Source organism: Apteryx mantelli, chromosome 20 (assembly GCF_036417845.1).
Source record: "Apteryx mantelli isolate bAptMan1 chromosome 20, bAptMan1.hap1, whole genome shotgun sequence".
Classification (NCBI taxonomy): Eukaryota; Metazoa; Chordata; class Aves; order Apterygiformes; family Apterygidae; genus Apteryx; species Apteryx mantelli.
In genome coordinates this window covers 9,952,409-9,973,465 of record NC_089997.1, presented here as the reverse complement: position 1 = coordinate 9,973,465, position 21,057 = coordinate 9,952,409, and the positions used below count along the sequence as shown (strand labels likewise).

The 21,057-nt window shown below is 48.0% G+C and overlaps 2 protein-coding genes across 2 annotated transcripts; one reads left to right on the top strand and one right to left on the bottom strand.

The window, feature by feature from the left end:
* Positions 1–3,226: 3,226 nt before the first annotated feature.
* On the top strand, positions 3,227–4,204 carry LOC136993789 (olfactory receptor 6B1-like). The gene has a single exon (XM_067308736.1). The coding sequence runs from the start codon at positions 3,227–3,229 to the stop codon at positions 4,202–4,204; it is 978 nt and encodes a 325-aa protein (XP_067164837.1).
* Positions 4,205–19,800: 15,596 nt separating this feature from the next.
* Positions 19,801–20,763, bottom strand: LOC136993788 (olfactory receptor 5AP2-like). The gene has a single exon (XM_067308735.1). The coding sequence runs from the start codon at positions 20,761–20,763 to the stop codon at positions 19,801–19,803; it is 963 nt and encodes a 320-aa protein (XP_067164836.1).
* Between the last annotated feature and the right edge of the window lie 294 nt (positions 20,764–21,057).

The following is a 21,057-nucleotide window of genomic DNA, read 5'->3' as shown; positions in this document are numbered from 1 at the left end:
TCAGACCAGGTTTCTTGCTCAGGAACATCACAAGCCGTTGCCTGTACGTGGTGCCTCAAGCACATTAGCGCATGCTATTGGTATGTGTGGGCACTGACTAGACATTATTGGTAGATGGTTACAGAGGCAACCATCACATAACCCAAATGGAGATCTTCCTCTTATGTGACAGATGAGCCCTCAACCATGTAACATGTCTGCCCGTACTGTCACACCTCTCAGATGTTTCTGCTGAAGGTCCAGATGCTGTAATACAGTGTCATGCTATGAAGATTTGATAGTAACAACTGAGACAGTAACATAATAAAAAAATATGTTTATTTCCTCATGCAAGCTTTTGGATTAGTAACATCCATTAAAATAATGTGATTACTGATTTAGAAAGGATAACCCGAAACCGTCGGTTACTGCGCTATTAATTGGAAGCACTGCTTACCCCTGCTTGAAAGCTTTCTTGTTCACTCTCTTAGTGAGAGGACTCTCAGCCTCGAGGAGTTACCTTAACCCAGCATCCCAGTAAAAGGGGAGGGGGGGGAATACTCACAGTCCAGCCGGAGAGGATGGTCAGGTCACGTTCCCATCCCTGCTCAAACTCTCTTAGCTGCCAAGTCTCTTTTTGTACAGTTGGGGCTCTGGGCAAGCAGTGCTTTTGCTGACCTCTGCGAGTTTCATAATAACAGGACTGTTTGTCTGCTTGGAAAGACCCTGCTAGCGAGGCAAGACCACAATACTTCCATATCGCTTCTTCCCTCCCTGGGGGTCCATGCAGATTCCTCGGCCTTGTCAGGCAGCAGAGTTCTTTAGTCCTGTTAACTCTTCTATTCCGCTGCCTTGAGCATATCAGTCCTTGCGCATATCAGTAGGCAGACTTCTTCAGTCCTGTTAACTCTTCACTCGCTCGTCAAAAGGAAAAACAATGACCCAGTGGAGCCAATTCAGCAGAAGGCCATCGGGATGCTCAGGCAGCTGCTGCACAAACTTTTTTGTCCACAGGGCCAGTCCTCCTGCCTTTCCAGCCAGAGCAGAGGCCGAAGAGACCGCATCTCATGACACACAAGTCCCACAGGGCTAAGAGGGGTTATGAGTGGTGGCACCCATTGGTGCCACAACAGGAGCAAAGCACCTCCCAGGAAGGAGAGATGGACAGAAACCAAGAGGAAATACCAGTAGCTCTGCTCCCTTCAGCCCCAGACATGCCAGGCCCCTGTGCTTCAGGGAGAGTTTTTGTGGCCCCCCTCCCCTCAGGGGACAGAGCTTGGCGCCCAAGGGGGACTTACCCCATGCCCAAGGGCAAGTCTCCATGCCTGGGAGGAAATGACTGTGGCTTGGCCTCTCTCTCCCCACTGACCGTTGCGGGAGGCTGGAGGGACCAGCTCAGGCCATCAGGGCTCTCTAAACCTTAGAGAATCAGTGAACAGTCATCTGCAGGGACATGAGGGGAATCCCATGCATGGGATCTCTACTGACTTTGCATCATGAGTTTGGAGGAATCCTGATGATTTCTCTGCCCCAGTTTCCTTTTAAAAGGAGCGTGATCCAGAGGTTGTGACCAAGAGTTATGGAAAAAGTCAGGCCTTGCCGGAGGCGTTTTCAAAGTTTCCATCAGCTCAGAGGTTTCAATCTCCTTTGAGAGCCTGTTATGCACTACTCACTCTCTGCAATCCCTGAGGAGAGCTGAGCTGAAATTAATCTTCAGAGACTCGTTTGAGCTCTAAATCCCAGGACACTCCAGAGAGCAGGGGGCATTCGGGTACTGCTGGAGACTCACTGAGGGAGCTGCTAGAAGAAGACAGCAAGTGCAGAGCAATGCCTGAACTCTGGGTCAGGGTTTGCAGAGAGCTCATGGAAGAGAAGGACATGGTGGGGAAGAGACAGGAGGTGAGACCCCAGCTTGATCGTCCTTCCCAGAAACAATCAGTGCAGAGAGCGTCACGTCATCATGAGGATTGCAGCTTCGTGTTGTGTCTTCTGAGTCAGGTCTGTTCCTCTTGAGCTGGTGAGGCTTTGCATGGTGGCACCTATGGGCAAGAATGGTGACGGGCATGTCCTTTTTTGCATGTCTTTCCCCTACCATCTCCCTCTTCCCTCTACACATTTCTTCTGATTCCCTTGTTTGATGAGCAGAGTGCTGGTGAGTTTGCCGGTGGGTGCAGAGTTAGACTTTATGCCTTTGCTGCTCCTGAGCCTACCCAGAGCCCGGTCGAGGGGCACCCACACCTCAGTTGGGAGGCAGGATCCAGGTAGAGGGCTGTGTTTCTCAGGCAGGAATTTTCCCTGGCCATGCACACAGGCATGTCCTGGGCATTCACCACAAACAGGAGTGGAACAATGCTCTTCCCAATCTTACCTACCACTTACCCTGGAGATACCCACTCCTAGCAATGCTGCTCAGGGGGCCCCATGAGCACAGCTGGCAGTGCTGAGGTCTAGCTGCTGGGCTGTGCCGTGAGGCAGCCCAAAGCCCTCAGAAACCATTGCTGAGGGGGAAACTACACAGGCTGAATGATCTTATCTGCCCTCTTCCCTCCCACTCTGCTCAAAATCTCTCTTCCTCATGTTGCCCAGTTAGCTCAGGTGTCCATCTTCTCTCACGGCTATCTCACTTTTATTTATCTCTCTGAGACTCCTCTTAGACAGTCCAGCTCCACAGTTCTGGATGCCAGCTCCTGACCCACACACTGTCAAAGGAAGCACATGGTCTGTCCCTTCTCCCTTTCAGAGAGCTGAGATCAGCTGTTTGGTGCAGTGCCTGTCCTGCTCCTTTGAGGAGAAAGGACATCTGGCATGATGTGCTCACATAAAGGGATTTTTTTGCCTGGTAGGGATTGTGATTGCTATTTGGAATAACTTCAGGTGTAGGAGAGAAATGTCAAAGTCGGAGTGAATGCCTTCTCTCCTTTAACTCCACTCCAGCCATGAAATTAGCACCTCCATGGGGCAGCTCACCACCATCGTGCTCTTAGGAGGCCCTTCTCTTTAAAAGCATGGTTTAACTCTCTGGAAAAAACATATGCTCTCCTTTCACCAGTCATGGAGGCCATAAAGGGAAACAAATGCAGTCAGAGAAGTGCCATGGTCCATATTTTCTCTGTTGGCAACTTCCCTCATGATTCTTCTACACAAGAAAGAAAGAAAGAAAGAAAGAAACAAACAAACAAACAAACAAATGTTCTTTCTCGTAGGCTGCCTTGCTGGCAAAAGAGGAATGAGGGACCTGTGGCGCTACATGGAGAAAGGGGAATGGGACAATTGTACATCGCCAGTGAAGTTCATCCTGCTGGGAATGGGGAATGTCTCTTCATTAAAGACGCTGTTCTTCCTTCTCTTGCTCATGATCTACTCAGTGACCATGGTTGGGAATATCCTCATCGTTGTGCTCGTGGTGGCAGACCAGCATCTGCACACTCCCATGTACTTCTTCCTGGGCAATCTGTCCTCCTTGGAGACCTGCTACAGCTCCACCATCTTGCCCCGGCTGCTGGCCAGCTTCCTGACTGGGGACAGCAGCATCTCTGCTCATGGCTGTATTACACAACTACATTTCTTTTGCGCTTTTGCATCTAGCGAGTGTTACCTCCTGGCGGTCATGTCCTATGATCGGTACTTGGCCATATGCCAGCCCCTGCTCTATGCAAGCCTCATGACCTGGAAAGTCTCTCTATGGCTGACAGCAGCATCTTGGCTAGTGGGATTCCTTAGCTGTACAATAGTCCCTTCTTTCTTATCGCAGTTTAAGTTCTGTGGCCCTAAGAAAATCGACCACTTCTTCTGTGATCTTACCCCGTTGCTGGAACTCTCCTACAGTGACACCAGGGTGGTTACAACAGTAAGTTTTATCCTATGTTTCCTTACTCTAGTGTTCCCTTTCCTGTTCACACTGGCCTCCTATGTGTGCATCATAGCTGCCATCCTGAGGATCCCGTCCAGTGTGGGCAGGCAGAAGGCCTTCTCCACCTGCTCCTCTCACCTCACTGTTGTCACTGTTTTCTATGGCACCCTCATCACTGTCTATATGGTGCCCAGAACTCCCCAGCTGAGGCAGCTCAACAAAGTGTTCTCCTTTTTCTACACCATCCTCACGCCCCTGGTCAATCCCCTCATCTACAGCCTGCGGAACAGGGAGGTCAGGGAGGCCCTGAGGAAAGCACTCAGGAAAGCTCTGGCTTTCACCCAGAGCTCACAGCAGTTCTGCACTCCTGCATGAGAAACACTGCTGGTTCTGAAAAGTAGTAAAGTCAATGTGGGGAGTAGTGATGTGCTATATCATATGTATCCCTTGAGAAGACCACAGCACTGAGAATATTGGTGGAAAGCAGATAGGAAGAGAGTATAGATTTCTATCAGCAATTAAATGGATGGTTTAGAAGAGAATGGAAATGCTTCCTTTCTTCATGCTAAATGAGAATTCTTCGTGCTTCCTTTACAGAAAAGTAGTATTGCTGTACGTGGGAAAAGTGGTATTGCTGTACGTGGAAAGTGCTGCGGTGTTATCATTTTCTTTCCTGTGGTAAGAGGAAATTCATCTGGGGTGAAATGTGAGCAAAATCACAGAGAATCACAGAACAATTGAGGTCGGGAGAACAGGGAGGGAGATCAGGAGTGGCAGTGCTTTCCTGACTGCAGGTTCCTCAGATGGGAACCATCTCCCTCTGCTGTGAACATTTCCAGGGTAGAGGTCAGTGCCTCAGCCTGCAGCCCTCATCACTCTTCAGTTTAAAGGACATGCACACATTAGTAGAGTTACTCAAACACATGTTGGTGTCTCCTGTAATTTGTGATGGCCTCAAGTTTCCCAGGCATCTGTGGGTTCCTGGCAGATAGGGGAAATAGCGAAGGGACCTGATGCCACTGGTGCTGCAAGTGGACACTGTAGGCAAACCCCAGGGCATCTGAAAAGTCCCTCAATATCATGGGCAAGAGCACTCACACCTGCAGGCAGGGACTTCAGTGCCAGCCTGTCTGTGATTCTGCCCATGTTGAGTCTGATGGGCACATGCAGTGTCCCTTCAGAGCGCCTCTTTTTGTCTGTGGTCTCTCAAGGGAGCCTGCAGGTCAGCTCAGGTGGAGAAGGCTCCTGGGTCAACAAACAGCCTTTGGTGAGATGAAATGGGGCCCAAAAGCCCAACTCCTGCTAATGTCTAAATCACTATGCTCACCACCCGTTTCACTACCTGAGGTGGCCCTCAGAGGAATTGTCAGTGTCTGTGGTGAGACTATCTTTCCTTGGGAGGTCATCAGCAGAGGATCCCTTTCTATCCCATGGCAATCAGGTCAGCAGAGTCAGCAAAGCCAGGCTTTGGCCCTAGGAAGTTGTCAAAGGCCTTTGTAGGCACCTTGCGCACCTCTCTGTTGTCCTGCCCTCTCCTCCCTCTCAGTGCCCATTCTCTATCCTAAAAAAGTCAAAATGGGACATCCCATCTCAGGACCCATGTGTACTGTTCCCGCTGTACTTCTCATCTACCTTCCACTGAAATCATAACTTGAACTTTAGTGGAACGGCCAGAGACACTGCTAAAACTAGAGGCAGATGACTGCAGATACTTTGTGCCCTGATGTTCAGTCTTAATCTCAGTTATGATTAACCATGCCCATGTGCTGGGATTTTTTTCAGGGTGTGGAGATTTTGGACCCCGATTGCAACAAAAGAGCAAAGAGAAAGGTGACTAGTATCAGGGAGCAGTTTTGCTTCTTCTACCTGGTCAATGGCAGGCAGCAAAAGACTTGGACTGAGAAAGCAGCTTAGCTGGAAATGGTGACAGATGGAAACATATTGCCATTCTCAGATCATGGGGTAGCACATCTGACACCCAGTCTGTGATAGCTGGTGGGTAGCTACTCTGTCCTTACAGAAGGTGCAAGGACACTGACACTTCCAGAGGGCAATTGCTTTCCCCCTTGCTAGGAGGACTCTGTGGACCAAAATGAACTATGATCACAAAGCTCCTCTTTGCATCCACTGGCCATGACAGAAGTGCAGGGGATGCCCTCAGAGGGAGGCATCAACATGGGAGGCATCAACACATGCCTGGGGAGATGTTGCAGGATTCATTTCACCCAAGGGCAGAGGAGCCCAAGTGAGACACTTGAGTCTATGGTGATTGTCAGCTCCTCCTGCCTGCAAGGCTCAGTACCCCTGGAGGTGATTCCCCCTCCATCTGTATGCATCCATCCCATGAGGGGAGAAAACTTGCTCTAAAACTCTGGTTCTTTGGCCAGCTTCCCTAAATTGAAGGCATGGATTCACAGGTGTGTCTTGGCTACCACCACATTCCTTCATAAAGAGATCAATGAGTGGGCAATGAATCAAGGCCCTCCTATGGACATGTCCAGACTGGAGAACAGGAATCTCTCCTTAATTTGCTTCATCTCATTTACACGTTATTTTATACAGGAATTCTCATTTCCTTCTTGTTTTACTGTCATTCTTATTTCTCCCCAATAAAACTCTCTTTTTTCCTGCACAGGCTAGGTACTGGGAAGAAATGAATGATCTTCCTTCCTGATATATTGATTTCTTCAGTGAGACCGTTTTTGTGCAGGACTCCCTGGGAGGGAACCAGGATTTAAGGACTGGGGTGGTGGGCATGTTGAGGGAAGGGGCAATGTGGTGGCCTTTTGGGTTCAGGTTTGGGAGAGGAAAGGGGGGATGGTTGTGAAGGTCCCAGGGTGGGGGCCAATGTTTCACTGAAGGGGAGTTTGTGCCATGGTCAGCATGTTTGGGGTGGTTCCTGGTCTGGGTCAGAGGGCCTGTGCAGCAGAGTACACAAAGAGGCACCCAATATCAGCCGGGAAGAGGGGTCTGTTCAACACCTGGCAAAATGAGGGGATGCTGTTGTGAGAGGGGGAAGGGTCTGTGCAGCACCCAGCAAACCCAGGGGCCCATTCTGGTTCCCTGGGCAGTTTCCCACTCCTGGCCCTGCTCTGATCTCCGTGGGGAAGATCTGGAGCAGGAGCTGCTGGGAGTGACCTATGCAGGGGAGTTGAAGGATGCTCTGCACCAAGTCTGAGATGGGCCCATGCTCACTGCTCCACAAGTGCACCCGCTGAGACCTCAGGGCTATGGGCAAGGACTGCAGAACTGGCTAGAGCTGTTACCCCTGTATCCATTCTTTGATGTCGGCACCTTTTGTCAATGGGGAGGAAAGCTGTGTCCCCAGCAGAATCCTGGAAGGAGCATAAGTTTGGCCACTGAGCCTCCTGACCTTGTCAGTGACCTCACAATATGAGGCCAGTACTGTCTGTTGGGGGAGGATTCCCTACTCTTTGTCTTCCTGCCTGATCCAATTCCTGGGAGAACTTCTGCTCTTGCCCGTGAGCCAGGAGGTTTCTGACCATCAGATTCCAGCCGGTGATTCAATGGCATGACAAGAGATGAGTGGGGGCACCAGCCCATTGAAGGGAGCACTTGCACATCACATCTCCATAGCTTGCAAGACAGGGGCAGGACATGGAGCCAGGATCTTGGGTGAGGGACTAGCCGTTTTGGCAGGTGGTTGTGCTGTTTGTGTATTTCCTTTGCAATAGAAACTGTTTTATTTTCAAGATGAAAGGGCTCTGGCTATAGGGTGAGACCTTCCTCCTTCAGGGGTGGGTTCAAGGCCAGATGACCCCAAAGCCTTTGCCATGGAGGTTTACTACTGCACCAGTGGCTTCCCCTTTCCAGAGGGATTTGGCCTTCAGGAGGTGTTAAAACATTGGCAGTAAAAGATTGAACAAGGAAACAGCTGACTCATTGCTGAATGGATCAGGTGGCCCAGTTCCAGTGAACACAGAGGAGGGCAAGGTACTCAGTGCCTTCTTTCCCTCCATCTGCATCAATAAATTCCCCCAGGCCTCCCTGATCAGGGAAAACTTTCAAGGAGGTGAAGAACAATGAGCAATGGATGAGGGTCGAGTCAGGGGTTACTTATGAGAATGTGACCCCCTACAAGTCCCTGAGTTCCTTGCTGGGGAGGAAATGCCTCTTCCTCTCCCAGACCATTGGGTGAGGCTGGAGGGACGAGCTCAGGCGGTATGGGCTTGCTAAAGCCAGGACTGTGTCAGAAACACAGCTGTCTGCAGGGAGGTGAGGTGAACCCCACTCATGGATCTCTCCTAGCTGCCAAGTGGGGGTGAGGGCCAGCTGCTCCCTCAGGGAGGGGGACTCGCTGCCATCGAGACCCCAAGGCCAGGCAGGCACAAGTGAAATAGGGGCTCAGACCACCACCAGCAAGACCCTGAACCCAGCTGGCTCTGAGAGACACAGGAGCTCAGGCCACTGCCGTCAAGACCCTGAGGCCAAATGGGCATGAGGGACATGGGGGCTCAGACCACCACCAGCGAGAACCCAGGCTCAGGCGGGCGCAAGGGACATGGGGGCTCAGGCCATCCCTGCAGTGCTGAGGATATCACTCAGAAGCTAGAGTTAGGAAAGGGCACTGTGGGGAGACGAGCCCTGGGCCAGGCCAGACTGTCAGGAGGAGTTGCAGGGGCAAGGCCCTGCACTGCCATGGGCAAGGCTTCAAGGTGCTCAGAGCAGCAGTGGGGATGGCACAAGCTCGCGGTCGGGGTGGAGTCCCCAGGCAAGGCTGATTAGGGCCATTAAGGTCTATCAGTGCCCTCAGGGTCCTGACACCCTTGCCCCATAATCCAAACTCCTAAAAATAGCTACTACCCCTAACGCCAAATCTATACCTTCTACCTAACCTTTGCCCACACCCTATTGTCCCTAACCCTAAACCGAAACTCACTTTAACCTTAAACCTAAAACTCAGCCTTACATGACCATAGCCTAAACCTTACACTGTGTTAAAATTATCTATTCTCTTTTGTTTGTTCGCGGGCACTGATAATGAGCAGCAGGAGTCAGATTTCTAAGTTTTGCTAGCAATAAGGTGTCTCTTGGCAAGGAGCACAAGGAGGACCTTGAGCAGCTTTTTGTTACAACTTTTAAGCAATAGTAAGCTGTTACATATTCAATACTTTACTTTACACCAGCAACCAGATCTATCCACAATTCTTAGTTCTACCAATCCCCTTGCCATGTTATGTTACGAGATAGTCCCGTGCCAGCCTTAAATGGTCCATTTAAAAATTATTCATTAGCTAATTTTGCACCTCTTCTGGTGTTATCTTTGAAAAACTTAGCTGAACCATGCATGAGACACAACAGGGAAAAGAAAAATTCCAACTGCCAGAATTAACATTAAAATTATTAAAACATGCCTGGTTCACCCTCACAGATCTGGTAGCCATGACCACAACCACGACCAATCTGTTGCTAGGCTATTACACAGAGACTGCTCTTTGGCTATTTGATGGAAGGTATCAATGTGTCATTGAATGACAGTTACATCATATTTGATTTGTTTTGATTTGATTGCATAAAAACAATAGGTGATGTTTACCAGCACATACACTCCTCCAATTGCTATTACCAGGGCTAAGTTGACCATTACTCCCCAAGATATATGTGCCATTTGAAGAAGAAATATTATAGTATCTTTGACACTGCGTACCATTTATGCTGCAAGTAAGGTTCCAAGTGGGCAATTTCCCTTGCTCAGTGTTATTTAAAATTACCAGGTTATTCTTACCAGTCCATGCAGTTTCTATGTCAGAATTATTGCTGGCCCTTGAACAGTCCAATTGAAACTTTGCTTGTGTGTAATTATACTGTAGTGTGTAGTCACAGTTAGTTGTTTCTCCTACCCAAATTGTGAGGTTTCCGCGAGGCACGATGACACACCATGGAGCTTTATCATATGAATGTGCCTTAAAGGGTTGCTGCCAAAAATCTGGCACCCTAGGGTGTAAATATGTCAAATTGGACTGATAGCAGCCCAAACCAGAAACAGGCTCTTCTAGACAACCAAAATCGGTGCCCAGGGATTGAGGGTGGCGTAGGCAGCATCAACATTCTGACACGTTCCCCACTTGTGAGACCCTAGTCATAAATTGTACAATGCGATTATTTTCCCAGCGTAGGGTTAAACTTGTAATAGCTATAAAAGATTGAAATGACCCCCAAATCACATTTAAACACATAGCACAAAATAATTACAGAGTGTAACCAATAAACACAGTTCCTCTTGAATAAGTTTTCCTGGTGTTGCATGGGTACTCTCACTTCTGCAGTAGATGCTCAAGGAGCTGGAATGTCCTCTGAGGAGGTCGCAGTGCTGGGGGCCACCTTTACTTGGGAGTGATGAATCCAGTTTTTTTTACCTGCAACCTTAAGAGCAGAATAAGGGCACAATAACACCTGTACAGGACCCTCCCATTTTGGTTGTAGCATGTGTTTGGCTTTATCAGTTTTTGCCATAATATAATCACCCAGTCGATACAGATGAAGGTAATCTCCTAAAGGCAGAGGTTGGGTAATTACAGCTGCATATCTCTTATTCTTGAAACTATTCTGCAGATACATAACATAGTGGGTGACAGCTTCATCTCCTGCCAAAAGGCTTTTATGTGCTGGGACAAAAGTTCCTGGGATCCTACCTGGTCTGCCAAACAAAATTTCAAAGGGGGTCAACCCATGGCTTGGGCGCGGGCATCATCTTAATTCCCACAAGGCTAATGGCAATGCTTCTGTCCACTTTAATTGAGTCTCCCTACAAATTTTGTTTAACTTCATTTTCAGTGTGCAATTCATTCTTTCTACCTGCCCTGAAGATTGAGGATGATAAGGTGTATGTAGTCTTCTTTGAATTCCTAATGTTTCATATATTGCTTTTAGTATTTCAGCAGTAAAATGAGCTTCTTTATCAGAATTTATTTCCTCCAGTACCCCAAAGCGTGGTTTGATATCTTTCAGTAAAGCTTTCACTACCACTGGGCTGTTGCCTTCCTGGCTGGGAATGCTTCCACCCAACCGGACAATCGATCAACTATGACTAGTAAATGTTTCTGTCCTTTTCTTGGGGGCATGTTTGCAAAATCTATTTGTAATTTCTGAAACTGCATCCAAGCCCAAGGGCGCCCTCCTTTTATTTTAGCTTCTATCTTTGATTTAGCATTGTAGTTTGCACATATTAAACACCCTTTCATTATTTGTAAGATTGCTTGAGTCAAAGCCGGTGCTGCCCATGACTGGGAAATTTGGTTCTCTGAATAAGACATCCCCCCGTGTGTCCATCCATGGAGTTCTCTTACTACTGGTATCAGCATAATCTTAGGGAGCAACCGTTTTCCCTGCAAAAACCATATCCCGTTTTTTTGTTCTGCTCCAAAATGCTTCCATCCTTCTACCTCTTCCTTGGGTGTTCCTTGGTGTTCTTTCTCCAGTTCTTCCATAGTTTCAGTCATTACCATTTCTTTTCATGGCTCCAGTTGGTAGGCAGTGGTTGTAGGGCAGCTGCTTTTGCTGTGGCATCAGCAAGGTTATTTCCCATAGTTATATCCAAAGTGTCTCGTTGGTGAGCCCTCTGATACAGGACTGCTAACTGCAGAGATTTTTCCAAAGCCCTTAATAACTCTCAAATCTGATCTCAGTGGGCTACTTGATGCCCTGCCGATGTCAAAAGCCCTTTTTCTCTCCAGATTATTTCCATTGCAAATACCACTCCCAAAGCATATTTGGAGTCCCTATAGATATTAGCAGTCTTATTTGTGGCTATAATACATGCTTGGGTTAAGGCTATCAGTTCCGCCGCCTGAGTCCCAAAATGTCCTGGAAGGGATCCCACTTCCGGCACTATTTATTGCATAGTTACTGCATACCCAGCAACCCTTCGACCCTTTTCATAGTATGACGATCCATCACAGAACAATATTAAATCCGGATTGTGCAGGGGCTCTTCTTTCACAGTAGGCAGAACAGTTGGCCTCAAATCTATTGTTTCCGAGCAATTGTGAAATAATTTTTCTTTGGGTTGCAGTATTTCTGGTAACAGAGTAGCTGGGTTTAGCCTATCACACTGTTCTAACACCACATTTGGTTCAGTGAGCAAAACTAGCTCATACTGATAAGCTATCGCATGCCAGTGCTGGGTAGTTTTCTGAACTAGCACACTGCTTGTGATTCCCTTTCGTTCATTCAGATATAACACAAAGGGCTTTCCATAGTCCAGTGAAGCTAGAGAGGGAGCCTCCATAACTGCCTGCTTTAACTCTTAAATGCTTTTCCACCTCTGGAGTCCACACCATTAAATCTGGTTCATTATCCTTTGTCAACTGTGTTAATACCTTTGCTTTTTTCACTAAACCTGGGTATCCAATACCTATTAAATCCTATTGCACCTAAAAAGGCCCTAACCTGCCTTTTCATTTGAAGGACTAGTATTTCCTGGATTGCTTGTATTCACTCCGATGAGATCAGTCTCTCTCCTGAGCAAATTATCATTCCCAAATAATTAACTTGTTGCTGGCACAACTGCCTTTTGGCAAGTGAGACTTTATGTCCCTTTTCCTCTAGGGCACACAACAATGTTTTAATATCTGGCTAACAAACATCACAATCAGTACTCACAATCAACAAGTCATCTACATATTGTATCAGTTTTTTGACAGCATAATTGTTTGTAAATCTCTTTTCAATATTCTCGAAAACAGTGTGGGAGAACCCATGGATCCTTGTGGCAGTCTGGTCCATGCATACTGCTGTGCTTTCCAAGTAAAGGCAAAGAGGAACTGTGAATCTTCATGTACTGGTATAGTAAAGAAAGCTGCCATTCGATCCAAAACAGTAACACAGCTTGCATCTGAGGGAATTCCATAAGGACTTGGATCAGATCAGGGACCACAGGGTGTGGTAGATCCACTATTCTATTAATTGCTTGCAAATCTTGTACAAAGCGGTATACCAGTTTCCCATTTGGGTCCAGTTCTGGTTTCTTCACAGGCAATACAGGGGAGGGGAAGTACATTGTACTATAATTCCGTTCTTAATCAAATCAGCAATCACAGTCTCAATTCCCTGTTCAGCCTCCCAGGAAAGGGGGTACTGTTTTATACCCATTCCTGCTCTTCTGGTCCCTCTTCCTCTTTGACCTCATCCTCTCCCATTTATTCCCCTTCCTTTCACCTTTGGAATTCGTCCCAATGCTGCTGCTGCCAACATACTCACTTCCTCCCGCTTTCGCCTTTCCTTCTCCTTCCTTTCTTTTTCTGATCTTTCATCGTATATGAAAGTTGCTAATGATAGTATCTTCTGTAAATCCTCTCCCTGCCACCCTGGAACATGTTTTCTGAAATACTCATGGATATCTGGTGCTGCTTGCTGGACCAATACACTCACTACCAGCCTTTCATTAACATTTTCCACAGACATCCCTCAATAGCATAATAGGGCTTGCCATGAGCGATTCCAAAAAATTTCTCGGGTGTTCCTCAGACTTTTTCTAACGATAGTACCTTTTCTGAGATAACACCCATTTGCTCTGAAGTTCTTATTGCTAAAACTAGATTTTGGTATGCTGTTTCGGATGCTGCCTGATCATTTGTATTATTGTAATCCCAATTTTGATCTACTTGTGGTCAAGGTTGTTGATTATCATCTCAGTCTGCCAATATCTGTTCTCTATCCCCTGGCTGAACTATCTGTTGTAACAATACTAAAACATCCCCCCAACAAGGGTGATGTCCATCTGCTCTTGTAGAAAACAGTCGAGCTGCCTTTTCCAGGTCTTCCCGCACCCAGGGCATTTGCTGTGCCTATTGAATTAGATCTCCCAGAGACCATGGCTGATAAACATAGGCATGCAGTATCGGTGGGGGGAGCTGCTGGCCCTGTCCTGCTGGTATCCCCACAGCTGGGTTAGGCATCACAGCTCCAATCATAGAAGCTTGCAAAATGACAGATTAGTTTCCCAAGGGAAGCAATGGGTGAGGGTTAGTAGTTTGAGCAGAAGTGGATTCAGGTGCTCCTCTGGTGTAACCTTTGAACAGCTTTTGTACTGCTGGCTGGATTAAACTGGTTTCTTTGCAGTTCTTCAACTTTGTATGAAAAACAGGGCTAAGGCAAGGTCAGATAAGATGTTCTGCTTGCAGGGTGCACAACCTTGCATGTTCTTTCTGCCAAACTAGAGTAGAGTGGAAATTTCCTTAACAGAATTAAACTTCACCCAGATGCTTTCATCGTAAGCAATAGAGCCAAAGGAAGACAAGGTATTCTGGGGTTTTCTTCCTGTTCCAGAGAGAAGTGCATTTTTCCTGAAAGGGTTGTCTGCTAAAATACAGGGAGAGCACTAGAAGAAAGAAGCAGCAGCAATCCTAAACACCGCTGCTGGGAAGAAGGGTCACAGGGTTAGAATCCTTCACGTTTATTCATTTCCCCAAAGTACATCTCTGTCTCATGGTTGCAGAGTGTCTTTGTTTTGAGTGGAGGAATGCAGAAAAATCCCATTTTGGCCTTGCTGCTCTCTCAGGGGTTAGTATGAAGCAGTGGTGGGGTCAAGGCCCTGCTCCTGGCAGGAATCAGTTATCTACACGCAAGTGCCTGGTGCCTTCTGGACCCCCTGTAGCAACCAAGGGTTCTACATGGGGCTGTCAGACATGACACAGGCCCTGCTGCCCTCCAGGTCTCAATGGAGTGGCCAATTCATGGATGACTATTGGCATTGGCATTGTCATGGGCAGCTGAATCGACCCTTTACTAATGGTAAAGGGAGCTTGCCAGTGAACATGGAGACACCTAAGACAGGATTCATTTGCTAAAAGGCAGTGCCTAGCATCATTTTTGGTGCTGGAGGTGGGTATCTGTCAGATCCTTCAGCAGTCCCTCCAGAAGGTGATGTTTGACTGTCAGTTCTGCCAGCCCCATTTGGTGTCTCAAACACCACAGGGTGGTTTGAATGCCTGTATTTAAGCAGTGTCATCCAACCCCTAGGTGTTAGTCTCTCCAAGACTGGTAAAATGACTCCCAGCCTGAAACGCAAACCTTCTCCATGGATGCATGTGTTACCATCTCCTAAGCTCCACCAAGGTGGTTTTGAAGACATGAATCCTAATAGATTTTGGGTGCCCTAGGAAACATTTCTGGATGCTTGGTCTTGCAAGAGAGGTCCAGCAATCCAATGGTAGGAGTTCCAGGATGTTAAAAGTTGCTAGATCTGGAAACCTGACAGAGGTGAGGCTGCCACAGTTCCTCGTGCCCAGGTCCAGGCAGTAGCAAGGCTGAGCTTCCATCCCCAGTAGGCACATATGCACACATAGACACAAAACACATTTACGGACCTACACGGCTGGCCACAGGAGAACAGAGACAGAAACACTCAACACTCACACAAACACAAACAGCACCAGCAGCCTCATCCTGTTCCCATCTCTGGCTGATCAGGATGAAAGCTGGTAAATGGAAAATATATACCTATACATACAAATATATCATAAGGATCCCTCCTGTAGCTGGTCTTAGATCTGCAGTCTATCCAGGAGCTGGCCACTGGGTCCCCCTGCCTCCCCAGTTGCCTCACACACAGATACACACACAAACAGATGAGTTTCTCTGCTACAGAATCACAGAATCACTGAGGTTGAAAAGCACCCTGCTACCACCTCTTGTATGCTTCCTTGTCATGTCTGAGTTTAGTCAGGAACTCCTTGTTCATCCTTGCAGGCCTCCTGCCACCTTTGCTTGACTTCCTGCATGTCAGGGTGGAACATTCTTGAGCTTGAAGAGGGCATCCTTGAAAATCAAGAAGCTCTCCTTGACCCTTCTTCTCTCCAGGGCTGTATCCCACGAGGTTCTTCTAAGCAGGTCCATCAACCTGCCAGAGTCTGGTCTCCTGAAGTCCAGGGTTGTGATCCTGCTATTTGCCTTCCCCCCCCCCCCCTCAGGATCCTGAAATCCACCTCCTCATGCTTGCTGCAGCCAAAGCTGCCCCTGACTTTTACATTCCCAACCAACTCTTGTTTGTAAGCATGAGGTACCTCCCCAGCTCCTCAGTCACCTGTGTCAGGAAGGTATCATCAATGTGCTCCAGAAACCTCCTGCATTGCTTGTGCCCTGCTGTGTTGTCCCTCCAGCAGATATCAGGGTGGTTCAAGTCCCCCTGTGAGGACCAGGGCCTCTGAACATGAGGCTTCTTCCAACTGTCTGAAGAAGGCCTCACCTACTTCTTCCTGATCAGGTGGTCTGTAGCAGACACTCACCACAACATCACCCATGTGGGTCTCCCTCTAATCCTGACCCGTCAGCTCTTACCTGCTCATCATCCTTCCTGAGGCAGAGCTCCATGCATTCCCACTGCTCTCTCACATAAAGGGCAACTTCCCCTCCTGGTCCAGAATTATGGCTCTTCCCGTACCAGAAATCCAGACCCCACAGTTTCTCCCATAGCTGGTTTGGACCACCTGGTCCCTCCAGCAGCCAACTCACAGACCCTCTGGGCTCTCCAGTATCCAGCCCAGACTTATGGCCTCTCTGATAACTGGATCCCAAGCCTCTTATCCTATTTGCTGGCTAGTCTGCCTTGACGTTCCCTAGTGATTACACACACTGACATACACACCCACACAACGTGCACACACTCCAGTCCCTCCAGCTGCTGGCATCCCAGGCAGATGGGTCTCTATGACTCGTGATCCCCAATCCAGCGGCTGGCACTGAGACCTCCTTACATACACATGCACACAGAATAGAGAGCCCCCTCACCCCAGAAAATGGAATTTAATAAGAAGAGAAAAGAAGCTGGGGTGATCAGGTGCTTTTAGCCCCTCAAAACACCTTAATCCCTCCCTTTCCTGCCTTTGGTCCTTCCCTAAACACCCCATTGTAAGTCTTGCGCAATCCCAAAATGCTCTTCCCGCCATCCCAGAATGAATCTTATAAACCCGTAAGCAGTAAACCCCATCCTCAGTCTGGTAGGCTATCCTGAGAGGCTCTCCTGTTGACCTATATGGGTGGGTCTCGGACACAGATATGTTGGACCTGTCTCCTAATGGATGTTTCTCCCCTGGAGTTTTTCATCATTTCTCTGAAAACAGGGTGATTTATGTCCTAGAAATGACAATTTTTCATCTTTCTTTCTTATGGAAGTGTGGGGGTTTAGGTCAAATTAAAATGCTTATTGGGGTATGTGTGAAACCAAGCAGGCCAAGGGCATCCCACCTGACCATGACTGAGTCCTGAGGACATCAAGTCCACAGAGCATTTCCTGGCACTGATCATACCTGATATGGGCCATAGCATCTGTACATCTATCTTGATGATCCAGTAAGCCCTTTCCAGGCCTGTCTGTGTCCCGTCCCTCCCCAAAGGACGTGTCACACATTCAAGATCCAAGATCTAAAAGGAATTAAAGAGACGGAAGTGAAAGCCAGGCAGACAATAACAGTATTTTAAAGTTTAAACCTCAACGAACATATCAAGCAACAATTGTACACCAAGATTAAAGACATCCTGCAGGATTTTCTTGTCTATCATCTAGGGCATCTTTCGATGCATCCAGTTATCTGGAGGATTTTTCAGATCCCCTCCAGTGTGCTGTAATCACAGTAAAGTGATCCTCCAGAGGGTAGAATTAGTGTCACATCACGCCAGACATTGAACGTCTCAGATCATGGTCTGAGCTCACTTTGCCATCATCAGAGAGACTGGAAGATGATCCACCTCCTTCTGAGGGAGATGCTGAAATGATCCCAATGAATCAGTCTGGCTCCCTTTTCTACCGGTGGTCAGTAAGTCAGTTCAGAAAAGATGTTGTTTTAGATCCTTGTTCCTCCCCAATCTCCTTTCCTAAACATTCCTTAGTTAGTTTTGTATAGTCCCACAAGCACCCCTTGAATATCCAAAATCTTCATGTCTTGTTTCCTCCTTCTTATCAGTTACAAAGCCCAAGTTGGCCTTCTCCAAAGCTATGCCTGTAGTTTCTTCATGGCCTATCAGTTAGTGGCTGGAGACTTTTGGTCTTGTCATTGTCGCTGTTATGCTTGTCTGTCAGGTTTGTGTCTGCGGGTTTTGTTAAGTACTTCGCCTTTACTTATTATCTGCTTTGCACTGTAAATGTCCGTGATCAGATAACCTTAATGAAGCAGATGCTCTCACATACCACATACCCTTCCATCAGCCAGACAAGCGTATCAATCATCAGTCTGCTGACAGAGGACTGCTCCCTTTTTCCATTCTCCTCTCTGTTTTCCTATGCTTGTTCTTCCTTATTCACCTTGATCTCATCCTTTTCCTGCCTTTGGCCCTTCACTGGAACATCCCAGCATAAGCTTTGCGCACTCTCACAAGCCCCATAAAACATCCCAGAACAAGAACTACACAGTCCCACAAATCTCCTCCAATATCACACAAGGAGTTTGCTCTTTCCCAAGAGACCCTGGATAATTTTGTCTCCTTGTGCTCAATTACAGAGTAGTGCTGGACCCTCTGCAGGGCTACACTGGCAATGTTCCCTCAATGCCCATCCATCAGTGATCTAGGAGCTCTGGTCTCTGTTATTTACTGCTCGGTACTTTGGAGGACTGGAACAGGTTGCCCAGAGAGGTTGTGGAGTCTCCTTCTCTGGAGATATTCAAAACGCGCCTGGATGCAATCCTGTACAATGTGCTCTAGGTGACCCTGCTTGAGCAGGGGGGTTGGACTAGATGATCTCCAGAGGTCCCTTCCAACCTCAGCAATTCTGTAATTCTGTGATTCTGTACTTTGGAGGGCTGGGTTGGTATTCATGGAGACCTCAAATGCTGCCGATTTGGGATGGCAGGAGCTTCCTGAAATTCAGCCAAGGAAAGGACAGAGTCCTGGAGCTGGGGTGGAATAACCCCAATAGCCCCATATCAAAGGTGGGCTGGGGACTAACTGGTGAGACAGCGGCTTTGCAGAAGAGGACCTGGGGCTCTTGGTGATGAAACTGAAGAAGATTCAGCAGTGTGCCCTGGTGGCAAACACCATCAACCAAGATGTGACTCCCAAGGTCCCATACTGCAGACAGATAAAGGAGTTGAGATGTGTGGGGAACCTGGCCCCTAAGCCCACCCTTGCCCTAAATTCTGGAGGACCTTGGTAAAAGCTTTCCATCGGGAAGGAGGGCAGGGGAGGGAAGCCTGATCTTCCAAGGGTGAAGGAACTAGGATGGGAGATGGTTGTCCCCATCTCCCTATGAGAAGCTAATGGGCAAAGAGCAGAGCTGCAGCTGGAGCCAGCGGTGCACAGCTAGAGTGGGGGCTTCCTGATCCCTCAGTGTATGGGGAAGGGAAGGATGTGGGGGAGGGAGACCCAGGTGTCACTCGCACCTCTTTTTTATCCCTCAGCAACACAAACTGCCTCCCCCGCCACACCCCAGCTTCTCCACCTCCTCTTGCAGCAGGAGAAAGCACAGCTCCTCACCCAGACCACCCAGCTGCTGCATCCCTAGCTGGTCCCTGAGGCCATGCCAGGCCAGAGGAGGGAAGAGAGGTGTGATGGGATTAACCCAACTGAACCCCCATATAGAAGGGCACATTTTTTCTCAGGACTCCAGAGAAAGGGGACATGCACTGCAGGCTGACATGCCAGCTTTTACCCTGGAAATGTGCAAGGCTGAGGGAGAGGGCTCCCATCCCAGTGACCCACAATGAGAAAGATCCCCCCACACACTTGTCCACAGAAGGTACTCCTATGTCATCCCAAATTTCTTTCTTCTAAATTCCCAGAAAAAGAAGACTTAGACACTTCACCACATGTAAGACCACCATGCTCAAAGAAAAAGCTAATGGATGACATTTTTAACCTTCTCTTCTAAATAACAACATTTCTCTCCAATGACCTTTCCCTTTCATCCCCTTGTCACTCAACAAGCAGGCTCAATGCCAGGCACTTCTAAAGAGGTCCCCTGCACCTAGTGCTTGACTTTGCAAAAGAGCTGGAAGGAATTTGCGCCCAATGTCAGTCGACTAGCGTGAGCTCTGGATGCCACCCAAATCTCTCCTGAGCACCCTCCTCAAGGCTTCTCTGACCTCCCTGTTCCGCAGGCTGTAGATGAGGGGATTGACCAGGGGCGTGAGGACAGTGAAGAAAAAGGAGAACACTTTTCTGAGCTGCCTCAGAGGGGCTGTTCTGGGCATCAGGTAGACAATGATGAGGGTGCCATAGAAAACAGTGACAATGGTGAGGTGAGAGGAGCAGGTGGAGAAGGCCTTCTGCCTGCCCACACTGGACGGGATCCTCAGGATGGCAGCTATGATGCACATATAGGAGGCCAGCGTGAACAGGAAGGGGAAGATTAAATCCAAGAAAGACAGGATGAAAGTTACTATTTTAACCACCCTGGTGTCACTGCAGGAGAGTTCCAGCAATGGGGTAAAATCACATAAAAAGTGGTCAATAGCCTTGGGGCCACAGAACTTTAACCTTGATAAGAAGACCGTGACTATTATAGAAAACACCAAACCACCTAGCCAAGATACTGCTGCCAGCTGGAAACAGACCTTCCAGCTCATGAGGCTTGCATAGAGCAGGGGCTGGCATATGGCCAAGTACCGATCATAGGCCATGGCTGCCAGCAGGAAACACTCAGTAGCTGCAAAAGACCCAAAGAAATAGAGCTGAGCCATACAGCCAGAAGCAGAGATGGTCCTTTCCCCTGTAAAGAGGCTGGCCAGCAGCCGAGGCAGGATGGTGGAGCTGTAGCAGGTCTCCAAGGAGGACAGATTGCCCAGGAAGAAGTACATGGGGGTGTGCAGATGCTGGTCTGCCACCACAAGAACAACAATGAGGCTGTTCCCAACCACAGTCACAAAGTAGATCAAGAGCGAGAGGAGGAAGAGTGGTGTTTGGAGTGTTGGGACACCATTCCCCATTCCCAGCAGGAGGAACTTGTTTGGTAATGTCCAGTTGTTCCCTTCTCCTTTATCCATATGATGTTGTTTGTCTTTTTTTCTGCACTTTCCACAACGTGGACCTGTGGGAAATGATACGTATTTTGGCATTTACTTTCAGGAAGAGTCAGGAAGAACATTGCTGGCACCAAAAAATGAAACCTATATTCTTTTGCTCACTGTGAAAGGGATAAAGAGAGAATGTGCATTAGCTGGCATTTTCACAGCCTCCTTTCCTATTCCTGTTTTTTTTTTCCAGTAGGACCCAGTAAATGGGGTGTGGAAAGAGATCCTTCTGGATCACCATCGCAGTGCTGGAAAGCACTGTGTGTC

What these genes read in the sequence shown, in the direction of transcription:
- LOC136993789 (XM_067308736.1), top strand. Translation starts at nt 3,227, where the DNA reads ATGGAGAAAGGGGAATGGGACAATTGTACATCGCCAGTGAAGTTCATC.
- LOC136993788 (XM_067308735.1), bottom strand. Translation starts at nt 20,763, where the DNA reads ATGGATAAAGGAGAAGGGAACAACTGGACATTACCAAACAAGTTCCTC.